We start from the raw sequence: 12,082 nt of genomic DNA, 5'->3' as shown, positions 1-12,082 counted from the left end.
ATTGGCCTCTCCAAGATTCCATTTTATTGTCTGAAGAATGAAGGAGCTGGTAGAGAAGATCTTTGAAGTTCCTTCCCTCCTTCAAATTCTATGATTATAAATGAGGTAGATTTTCTCAATTATATCATCCACATAGTAAAAATTCAGGTAAAAATAAATAAAAATCCTCAAACCAATGGATACTTTAGTACCATATAGGAAACTTTCAATGATGGAGTGGCTTAAATACATAATAATTAATGACTTGAACATAATTAATGACTTGAACTAAAAATCAATCAATTAATCTAAACTGTGTAGAATTTAAAGGGAAATCATCAATATGACTTTCCCTGAGCCCTGAAATATCTGAAGCCTTTGAAGATGACAACAGTCAAGATTTAGAGATAATACCCATAAGATCTTTGAGCCAAATTGAATGGTCATGCAAAAAGCATTTACATCCTCTCCATGATGTCTTTCCTTGAGTTATTCCTCTTTCTTTCAAATCTTCCATCCCTAAACTATCTGCTTTGTTACAACACTCCAGATTGCCATTTTCTCTTTTCTTTAAACTCTAATAGCAACTAAACCCTGTACTACTAACTTTGAAGCTAATCCGTTTTATGTGACATTGGTAGGTTTTCAAAATCCTTCTTTGCCTCCCAGATAGACTAAACTCTTAGTAAACAGCAACTATATCTCTTACTTCCCTACTTATTCCTATCACAGGTTTCCATTTCATTGTTACCTAATGCAGTCTAGTGGCCATACTGCAGCATCAAAACATTGAATAATCAATGTTTACATTGGGGGGGGGGACTAAAAAGTAGAAATGGCTCTCCTTTTACTCAGTTGTTCATTAGGTCTTCTAATGTATTCTGTATTCAACCTCTTTATTTTCTCATACCCTCTCACCTTATCTTAGGCCTTTATCTTTTGATACCTGGGCTTTTTAATAGCTTCCTAATTATTTTCTGTCTCTACCTCTTCCTGCTAATCCCATTAAAATGTAATCTAGCCTTTCAAGACCCAAATCAAATTTCCTATATTTTTTGTAGTCTTGCTAGACCACTCACTCCAAAATGGCTTGTCTTCCTTGGAACCAATTTTCCCTTTTGATTTTTCTTATTCAGAAATTAGCTGAATATGATATGATAACACTTGTATTTTCCCACATAGTATATTTTTAATCTTGAACATTTTTTATGTATCTCTGTAACCAGATGGCAAGCCTAGGAAGTTCCTTTAATATAGTATATATTTGTTGATTTGATGTATTAACTTGACAGGAATAAAATGAATATTTGACCTTGTACAGAATAAATAACATCTTTTTGGCATTCTGTGGTAGACAAATGAAGTCAGTGGTTTATCCTCAAAGGTAACTGTGGTTTATCTGGAGAAATCTTTAGTCTGGGCTAGTAAAATAATGTTAGGTTTTGTGGATTAGCATCATGAGAAGACGAAGTCTATGTTTGTTGAGAAAGAAAATTTTGCTAACTGTAATTAGGAACAAATCAGGGATTAATGATGCATTATATTCTAGAGCTTTAACTGACTTTAAATGGTTTGCAAAATACTATTTCTATACTTTGCTCCATGCACAGAAAATAATGAAAACTGGGTCTGCTATTCAGAAAATTCAATATTTATTCTAACATGTGAACAGTTGAGTTATGAGAATACTTCATATACTCCAGAAGAGCATAAAATCTACCTCTGCTAATTAGTTTCTCTATGAAAGCCTTCCAGACAATTATAGGCTAATACCACTGGTCAATGCTTTAAGTGCTTTTCATTAAAGGTATAGTGTTGCTACCAGATGAATTGCTTCATATAAAAGCACTTACCACAAAGTCCTACAATGGAAGGTTAAGTGCTATACTTAATTACTAATTTCAACCCCTATTACCTATATTTTGCAGTGCAGGCACTTAAAAAGGAACCAAATATAGTCTGTTGGTTTCCACTTTCCTGATTACAGGATTTAGTGGTAAAAGCATTAGTCCATCTGTTTTTCTAATGAATAATAACCAAAAAAAATTTTTTTTAAATAAAAATAGTCATACCACAAACCAATATAAAAGAGATATGCTAGACATTTCTGTTGAGCTCATACATAAGATCACTTTGTTCTAAAAACTTTAATCTAGATGACACATACTTGTAAATTTGTATTCAGTCTTCATGGCATTGTAGCAGATGAAGCTCTGAGAGAAAAAGGTATTTGAAATTTTCATGGCTTATTTCCTACCTCAACATCATGCTGAAATGCACACAGAGCAGATGATTAATAAAATGCTTGATGACAACCATGGTGACTCTCCTGAGTTCTTTACACATTGACTGTTAAATTTTTATATGTATATATCGAAATTCCTCACAGCTGCTCAAATTTTCTCAAGGGCAGATTCTGTCTTACCCTTGCTTGTATCCTTCAGAATAACTGCAACTTTGCTCACTTTTGATTTATTAATAACATCTAAAATACTCTTTGGTGAAAGGACACTTAGAATCTTTTACTAAATATAAAAGGTGGCATCTAAATTGAGTATTGCTGAAGGGTTGTTCCTTAATTGTCATGATTTTGCCAGCTTCTGATTTTTAAATATATTTTATATTATTTCATATACTGAGCATCAATTTAATTGGTACATAAGACATCATATGTATTAAACAACTATTAGTCTAGAAAAAAATATAGAAATATTTGTTGACTTAGTTAATCAACACTGCTCCAATCTCAGCTACTGACATTCAAATTGGACATTAGCATACCACAAAAAGAAAGGGATCATGTCTTTTTTGGACTATGCCTAGAATATAGTATCTGGTATGTGCACAGTTAAAGGGTTGTTAGTCAGATAAAATATATTAAAATAGTGAGGTATAGAAATTTTAAAAAACATAAAATATTTATCCAAGCACATTAGTGCATTAGAAAATGAGGTTCTGATTATCTATGCTTGGGAAATGCATACTATATTTCTCTTCTAGAGATTCATTATGGTATTAATATAACAAAGTACAAGCATAGATATTTTTAACTTAGTTAACCCAGAACTTCCCAAACTTGAGAGTGGGACTTCCTCTCTCCTCTCATAAGTCACCATTAACATTCTCTAGAATAGGGCTCTTAAAGATACTAGTTTGGAAGTATGATAAGAGTGAAAAGTTACTAAACTAAGATAATTTTAAAGAATTAACTGGTGAAACAAAGCTAGGCTTCAAGAGGCAACTGCCACATGTAATAGTAACAGGATTTATCATTTTACATGGTCAGGTTCACTGTTCACGGATGACAACATCCCAGGAGCAGAGTCTAGATCTCATCCTACTTTATATCTTCAGTGGTGTCCAGTGCAATGACTTCTTCTCAGTAAATAGGTATTGATTAATCTGGATTTTAGGAAATTCACCAGTTTACGTTTCTGTTGTTTCACTAAGGCTGCAGATATCATAAAAATTACATTTCTACTAGGATTCAGTACATGCAGTAAGGGATTAGCAGGGGCTATGTAGCACTGCATACATATTTAAGTCACTTTCTTGCCAGATCTTCCATTCCTTAGTCTTATTAAAGTTGGTAACAGAAGGTGTGCATTCTTGTAATTGTAGTTTAAAACCGGAATAATTCCAAGGACATCAATTCAGCAAATATTTATTGAGTGTCTACTATTTGCCAGTATTATAAAAGGCACTGGGCATATTATTAATGTGCTTGCTTCTGAATTTTGTCATAGAGCAGGGTTTTTTTTTATTACATTTAATTCAGCAAATATTTGTAAAGCACCAGATTTATAAAATAGGTTTGAAATGTGGCTTGAAGATGTAGATGCTGTAAATTATAAAAGGTCCAAAAGGGTATCACAGACATTTTATTCCATAATTGTGCGTAAGTAGTACTAAAAAAAATTGATCTTTATTTAGTAAGTTAGTTACTTCCTCGAATTATTTCTTTCAAGAAACAAATACTGTAATAGAGAAATTTATATATAAATTTTGGTAATAATTTTTATTGTGCAAAATAAAAATTTCTTTTTATAATCTTTCTTTATACTAACCTTTCTTTATCTTTCTATACACAGATAAATGAGACTGATGTTTTTAGTAACCTCTTTTGTACTAAAATATGGAAAGGATAATAATTTCAGTAAAATACCTTTAGACTTTTAATTTGGATTTTACTTTAAAATAGCATTTTAAAAATTGAGAATATATGCAATCACAAGTAACACTGGTTTAAGTTTCTAATCTACTGCCTTTGTTTCAATAACAGTACTGACAAGACTCATTAATGATGAACAGGATAATTTTTATTTTATCAATAATAGCTTGACATACATTTTATAGACTTGAAATGACTAATACTACTAGTGTCACAGAATCTTTGCGAAACCCCATGGTTATATGACAGTGAAAACAAATTTCATTAACTTACATGTTCTTATAACTGCTGTTTTATGGTACTATATATAGTTCTTTACTATTTCTCTGTTTGTCCCATGGTCCTCCTGCAGCTTTCGTGAGTTTCAGCTATGTACCACCATCAAAGGAACTCTCCTATTTTCTTTCAGAGAAAAGTGTTATGATATTCCCTCTCTTAGGTTTAAAATTTAACTTTGTTACTTTTGACAAAGCCTTTCCTTTGTTCAAATGCAAGGATCCAGTTAACAAAGAGCTTTGACATGTTGTGCCTTTTATGTGTGCATTTTTCTGGTTTCACTGATGTCCCGATTTGCAAACAATAACGTGTGCCTTCAAGTTCTCCTATAAAATGCCATTTGTACACTGTACCAAGAACAGTTTAGGACAGCATTACATTCACGTGACTCTAAAATCTGATAAATACTTGATGGTTTCTCCGAAAACCCACAATTGGGTGAAACGGACGAAAACAATGCTTCGTTTTCCAGTTTGTTTTTCATAAAATCTTCCCCCGATACACATTCACTGGCTTACCTGCAGGGTAGCGCTCAATCACTGGCCAGCTGTCCACCTGTAACGTGGCATTGCCACCACTCCTCGTGAAACGGACTACATGGTATTTCCCATCGTTAATGATTGCATTGGATTCTTCAATGGCGATGTCATCTGTCCCAACATTAAATTTAACTCCGATTTTTCCTTGATGCTGGAAGGGAGGAAGGGAGTAGAAAGAGTTATATGAAGTTGTGTTTGATTCATCATCATTTAGTAGAATTACATACAGGGTATTGCTTAAAAACATGCTTCAGAACAACAGCTGCTTTCCTCCGATTTTACTTCTGAAAAGCTCCGACAAGGTTCTTAACATTTGGATAAATCTGAAGCATCTCTTTCATGGATAACTGATATTCCAAAAGACACGCTTTTCAAGAGAATTGAGCTGCCTTCTTCCCAGAGGTTGCCACAGACAAGGCGCACAGCTGCCTGTGTTAAAGGATATATTTTAATGTTCTTTAACATAGCTCCTTTAATCCACGCCTTCCATTTCACAAGAAAAATGAGGCTTGAAATTCTCCCTTTTAATAACTGGTAAAATCAGAGCAATGAAGTCTATTTCTAAATACAAAGTGGACAAAAGCTCACAATATAGAAAATCACTCTACAGGGTATGGGTACACAGACAGGCATTTAATGAGTACAATCATTATTCACACACCAAAAAATCATCATATGCTAAGAATCTGAAATTCACTGAATTTATTTTGCAGATGATGAAACTATGACACAGGAAGGTGCAATGAGTTGTTCAAGTTCATATAACTAAATAGAGGGGTGCTAGAGTTAGAATTCAGTTCCCTCATTCTTCATTTATACCTAAGCTAAGATGAAGTTAAAATATGGGTATCTAAAAGTAACTACCTCTCTGAATTATGTAAAGCAACATTCTAAGTGCAAAGTTTGTGGCTGTTAACTTTATAATTTCATAATACAAGGAAGCAAAGAGAAACATGTGCTTATGTCCTCTATCTTTGAGAAGCCTTCTCTAACAGCAGGGCTGTCAACTCTACCATAAGTTCAGTTGATTTTTAAAGCATGTGGATTTGCCCTTAATCAGTAGCACAGAATACTTGCACTGTGGGCCCTTGTCAGAGCACATAACCTCAAACTGTCTGCAGCTCACCTTTTATCAAACCTCAGTTGAGAGGAACGACATGGGGGGAAAGGGATGTAAAGGACATATAGTCCATCCATTCCTGCAGAAATTTAAAATCAGAATTTCAGAAACCAGAAGATTTGGACCACATCCTCTTGACCTCTTGCTGGATTCTCATCATTGAACTAAGCAGCAAGAGCATGGCATCAGTTTACACTGAGCGTTATTGTAAAAAAAAAAAAAAAAAATCTTGTATAACACTGCATTAATTGAAGGGAAGTATTTGAAGATGTTGTTTGGGACACTGATCATTGTCATTGTCCCCTTCTATATTTCTTATTCCTGGTTCTTAGTGTCCATAAAAGATCTCTTTCTAATAATAGGTTAGTATGGTTTTTATTTTATTGTGTTTTGATTTGTTTTGGGCTTGATGAACAATATGACTTAAAAGCACATTTCCTTTCTGACTGGTTATTAGGAAACTCAGAGTCAAAGTGAGTAGGGAAATTTTGCAAGCTGCATAGACCCCTGCTATACTGTTTTCCCCTGGGCTTATTTTTATTTTCTACCATATTTCTCAAGATCCTTATTTTTAAATATATGCCATTGTAAGGCATTTCGGTTTTTGATAGATTGATTCAGAGGACAACTAAACAACAGGATTCCAATAAACACTAACCTCTTATCCAAGGGCCTATAAAGACATTTTTAGACATCTTTTTAGCATAGGTCTTTGGTGCAAGCACTCATTATTTTTTCACTTTGGTAGAATTCCTATTTGCTTATTTTCAGTAAAATATTTAACATGGCATATTTATATTTTAACACATATGTGATATAACTCCACAGGGAATTTTTTAAGATTCTTATTTAAGAGGTTTATTATCTTTATTTAGACAACACTTCTATAGTGTTCTAAGCACTTTACAAATACTAACTCTGGTATTTCTCCTAACAGCCCCAGGAAAGAGGTACTATTTTATCTGCATTTGACAGATGAGGAAACTGAAGCACAGAGTGACTAAGTAACTTGGCTAAGGTCATGCAGCTAGAAAGAGAAAAGATGTGATTCAAACCCAGGCAGTCGGGCTCCAGAGGTTGAGTTCCCACTCATTACACTAGGCTGAATTTTAGTAATACTGGGTCATCCTCTAGCTGCAGTTAGCAGATTTGGTAAGTCTGGTTGTTCTTTGTTACCTGTTTTATCTTTCTGGCTAGAGCAGGAGCACCACGGAGCCTCTTATTATGCTTTGCAGATTGTATGTATCAATCAATAAGAGCTTAAAATAATTTTATAGAGGATAGTAAGCAACTGATATGTGGACATAATAGGATGCTAAAATGGACTCTTTTTGTCTCAGTTTCAGCTTCAATCCTGAGATACCAATAAGTAAAAAGCAAACAAACAAACAAACACAGATTTCTACTTCCATTTTACAAAATGAGGTACAAGATTGCCTAAGCCAGACTTGCAAAGAAGAGCACTGAAAACTGCTTTTAAGACCCTGAATTAATTACCTATTTGCAGCCCATTAAAGAGGCAAGAAAGACCAAGAAGCGATTGATAATTAGAAGAGGATTTTTGAATGTGATGTGATTTGCATGTACCGCCAAGGTAGAAGGTTACTTTTCCCTTATCTTAGGGGTGCTCAGGAAAGGGACTTTAATGGAACACCTCAGAAAGTTTGATACTTGTCTCCTGGAACTTGGGGCAGTTGTTGGGGTAATCAGCAACCCCAGTTGCCCTTGCCTGGGATTTGATGCTTGCCTGACAAATCTTCAAAGGGAGAGACTGTGACTGGCTGATGCTCTGATGGCAGAGCAACAAGTTATTACTGCACCAGGGCCCACCGTACATTAGTTTGTTAGAAGGAACATGTGAGCATTATACGTGGACCATGGGTTAGAGAGTCAACACTAAATTGTGTTGTATTCTATCCAAGAGGTCCCCTGGGGAGAGAGGTGGTGAGTAGTGAAGACAACTCAAGAGAAAGAACCTGGAGTTGCAGTGATGGGTGCCCAGGGACTGAGGCAGAAATCCTAAATGACCATCTGAAGAATGTGGTTAAGAGAACTAAAAAAACCCCACCAAAATGCCCCCCAAGAGTGCCCCTCAGTGTCAATCTTAAGCATGGGCTAAGCACAGTTAGACAGTTACTATTGTATTAGCCAAGTAAGATCATTTCTGCCCCTTATCTCCTCTTCTCCTGCTTCATCCCTGGAGGAGTCAAGGAGAAGAAGAGTAAACATCGTGTAAACAAGAGGAGAAACAACCCTGCTCCCTCACCCAGTGCAAGTGGCAGCTCTAAGGAAGCCCAAGCAGGGGTAAAGGGATAAGGGACTGGCTTTAACTGAAATTGTATTCATTATTACAAAGGAGTAAGCTGAAATTACTTATGTCTAAACATGAACAGATTATTTTTTTTATTATCTAAAAATGACCAAGGTAGTGTTGAGACATTTCCTAGACTTTACTGGGGTCAGGAAGAAATATTCGACAGAACAGGTTTAAATTCCTGTTGCAACCTAGGAATCAGCTCTTTCGCCGTAACAAGTACATGGAGATATTTGTTACTCTAGAGCTGACTGTTTTACTGTCTCTTCTATTATAGTCATGCATCTTATCCCAGGATAGATGCAAAGAAATTCTTCAAGTTTCCTACTTGTTCTGATAGGAAGGCTATAGTAGGCTATTTTCATCAGAGTTCTAATCAGTAAGGAGATTCAAGTTCTGTGAATAGACGCATTACAATGCTTAAGATACAAAATGCACCAAACTCTGAAAAAGAGTCTTTTACCTTATCCGTAAATGTTTCTGCAATATGAAATGTAAAATGTTTATTTTCTAGGGTAAAGAAATGCCCAGATTTCTCAGGGATTCATTTATTGCAACATAGTAAAACAAACTCTTAAGAAACAGTGAGAATTGCTGATACTTGGAAAGCTTCTGACTTTTAAATGATGCCCATCTTTCCCTGCATATGTTGATTCTTCAACTTCCAACATCTTTAACATCTCATGGATTCAAACTCCAGAGTCAGATAGACCAGAACTGAATACCACCAAAGTAGGCTCAAACAACAGACTGTACCCTAACTCAGACATTATTTACCTCACCCCAGGTTGCATCAAGTCCTTGAAAAACAACTTAAGCATAAATAATAGCCAATGGGCCAATTTTTTCCCTAAAAACAAATACATTAGAAAAGGCATATAAACTATAAAATATTAATATCAAGCATGTTTAGAGGACCAATATTTATAAATCCATTCAGAAACTGTAAATATTCTCAAAACACATCCCTCCCATATTGACAGGGTAGCAAGTCATTTCAATTATATAAACAAAACTTGCTAAACTTTCTTGCCAATAGATAATTACAATTAAAAAAAATTCATTTCAAATTCTTATTCTCTGGGATTAAATGTGATTGTCCCTGGCAAATTCTCATGACATTGCATTAGCAAAACCAGCAGTAATTTCACTGGACATGTACTGATTTTTCAACTTTGTGTCTTTCTTGAAATAGATAACTGGCTCACACCATAATTTCAAAAATCTATTAAGAGAATATCAGTAACGAGGCATTTATAATTTAATGAAGTCTTTCCATGGATTCATTAAATAAATAGTGACAAAGGTAATTACTGATTTTTTCACAAAAGCTCATTTCGGAATAAGGATTATATTATTAGGCCAAGTTAAAAGGAAAAATGAAGATGACACCGGAAAGGAACTTGAAAGTTTTAGCAAGTGACACCATAGTTAATGCATCTCTTAATTCCATCTGAATCACATATTCATTGGAAAAATATTTGTTTTAACAAAGATCAAGATTTAATGGTATACTCAATATCTTGGGCATACTTCAAGTAGGATGTTTGTGTGTTATAGATGCAGATATATTTCAATCTATATGCATTCAAAACAGATGAAACAGAATACACATATATAAAGCTTTAGCTTGTGTATGGCATACACATACCTCCACTGCTTCTTTTCCCCTACTCTGGGTTGTTAAGAAGAAGCGTTTGGCTCAACTATGTCCAGGAAAACAGTAAAAAGTGAAAAATTGTCTTCTTTTTTTGTTGTTCATTTATTTATCATACTCTTAGAGTATCACTAAGCAACTGAACAAGTGTGCAAACCAGGATGGCATGTAGATTAGCAAGGAGGCTTGCTTATGGTCTATAAGCTTCTTTTGTGCAACACGATACAGTTCTATACTCCAGGGCCCCCCTTTAGAGAAAACTTGACGATGTCTTCAAATGCACTCAATGCTTGCGTTCGTTTCTGAGTACAGAACAACTCTCATGGTCCAAGTCTACATTGTCAACTGAAGTCGGAGTCAGACTGAGTGTTATGTTTTGCCCTTCCAGAGACTAACCCTCACCAAGGAACAGAGGTTTTAAGGCCAAAGGGGACTCTGGGGCCTATAGTCACTATTGCCGGGAGTAAGTGACACTGCAGAGCACCAGAGTCAGAGAGCCGCCTGTTCTCTAACCTTGAAACAAACACACTGATTCAGATCATTGTTCATTTAACCCCAAAACATTTCCAAATGAATGACTTAGGGGTCCTACTGGCTGGTAGAGATTGTGTTTACCAATCTAGATGGGCCATAATGTCAAGAAGTGGTTTGGGTCCAGTTATTTTAACCTGGCACTGAGCTGGAAACGCAACCTGTCCCCCCAAAAGAAACCCCACACCATTTCAAAAACAAGAGGTTACCACTCCCGTCTTCCACTTTCCCTACTGATTTATACTTTTTTATTCATTCAGCTAATAAATAAAAATCGAATAATATGAATTCTGCATTTGCTAAGTGTGTAGACAATACAAACATGTAAAGTGTGTTCTCTGCCCTTCAGGAAGTTTTCAATCAAACTGAGAAGATACATCATGCATGCAAATATTCACACCCACAAAAGAGTTAAGGGACTGGCAGCAGCACTGTTGGGGAGGGTTCCAAAGGTTCTCAGGGAGCCTCCGACTGTGTGGCCAGCGTTTGGACAGCTGTAATACAGCCAGTGGATCCCAAAGATACCCAGGGACATAGAAGATATGTTCTCTCTGTCCCCCATCTCTCTTTCTAGGCCCTACATACCAGAGGGCTCACCAGGTACCAGGCACTGAAAAACATACCAAGTATCTACCTGAAACTCCCAGCTGACCTAAAAGTTAAGTGCTACTTTTCCCATCTGCTCAGAGACTTTAAATAATGTACCCTGACTCATACAGCTAATAAATATCAGTACTGGAACCTCACCAAGTTGGAGGGACTTTGTAAAAAAGAATGTCTTCAACTGTGCCCATGTTCCAGAAGATCTTGAAACCAAGGCATGCTCAGAGAATGGAGTTAAGAGTAGGGCTACTGAAAAGTACACCTTTCTTTTTAACTGATTACATTTCATAGCGCCACACAATAAGGAACCAGAAGTGCCTGAGATCTAGGGTGATACCACCTTAGAAAGATCTTGTTTAGGGTCATACATTCTAAGAAAATAGTATTTTCATTTTCTCATCAAATCTTCATTAAGGATAGCATACCTTTTTTATTATATCCCCATTCTTTGGAATGCTATAGCTCCTTTGATTCCATGAAACTATATCCTGACAATGATATCACTCTCCTGGAGGCTGGGTACATCACTCATCTCTTGGTCCTCAGACTGTCTAATAAAACTTTGTAAGCTCACGACAGTCCTCCCTCATACCCTGTTTTAGGTGTTAGTTCTTATGTACCTGTTTTAACTCCTCAACCATATTATAAAGAGCTTGAGAGTAAGAAACAAGACTGACTTACTTCATATTATATCCTTCACAGCACTTTGTGGACTACCTCTACACTTGTAATTTTCCAAAACTCTTTCACATACACATTGTTTTTTTAGTTGAAATCTAATTCACCTATCATAAAATTTGCCCTTTTGAAGTATACGCTTCAGTGGTTTTAGAACATTCATGAGGTTCTGCAACCATCACCACTATTTATTTATTTATATAAATTTATTTAT

The 12,082-nt window shown here is 35.6% G+C and overlaps 1 protein-coding gene across 36 annotated transcripts in view; it reads right to left on the bottom strand.

The window, feature by feature from the left end:
* Nucleotides 1-12,082, bottom strand: part of NRXN1 (neurexin 1) — a gene marked incomplete at both ends in the record, with an annotated part of 1,149,966 nt that overhangs the window by 172,282 nt on the left and 965,602 nt on the right. For all 36 annotated transcript variants that reach the window (XM_081253733.1, XM_081253747.1, XM_081253714.1 and 33 more), the window contains one exon: nucleotides 4,945-5,116. In XM_081253733.1, the coding sequence (XP_081109859.1) occupies nucleotides 4,945-5,116 (172 nt within the window). The remainder of the gene's footprint in view (nucleotides 1-4,944; nucleotides 5,117-12,082) is intronic.

This window comes from Mesoplodon bidens (genome assembly GCF_964165515.1).
Source record: "Mesoplodon bidens genome assembly, chromosome: 14".
Classification (NCBI taxonomy): Eukaryota; Metazoa; Chordata; class Mammalia; order Artiodactyla; family Ziphiidae; genus Mesoplodon; species Mesoplodon bidens.
Note: the sequence above shows the minus strand (reverse complement) of the source record. Positions and strands in the feature narration are given on the sequence as shown.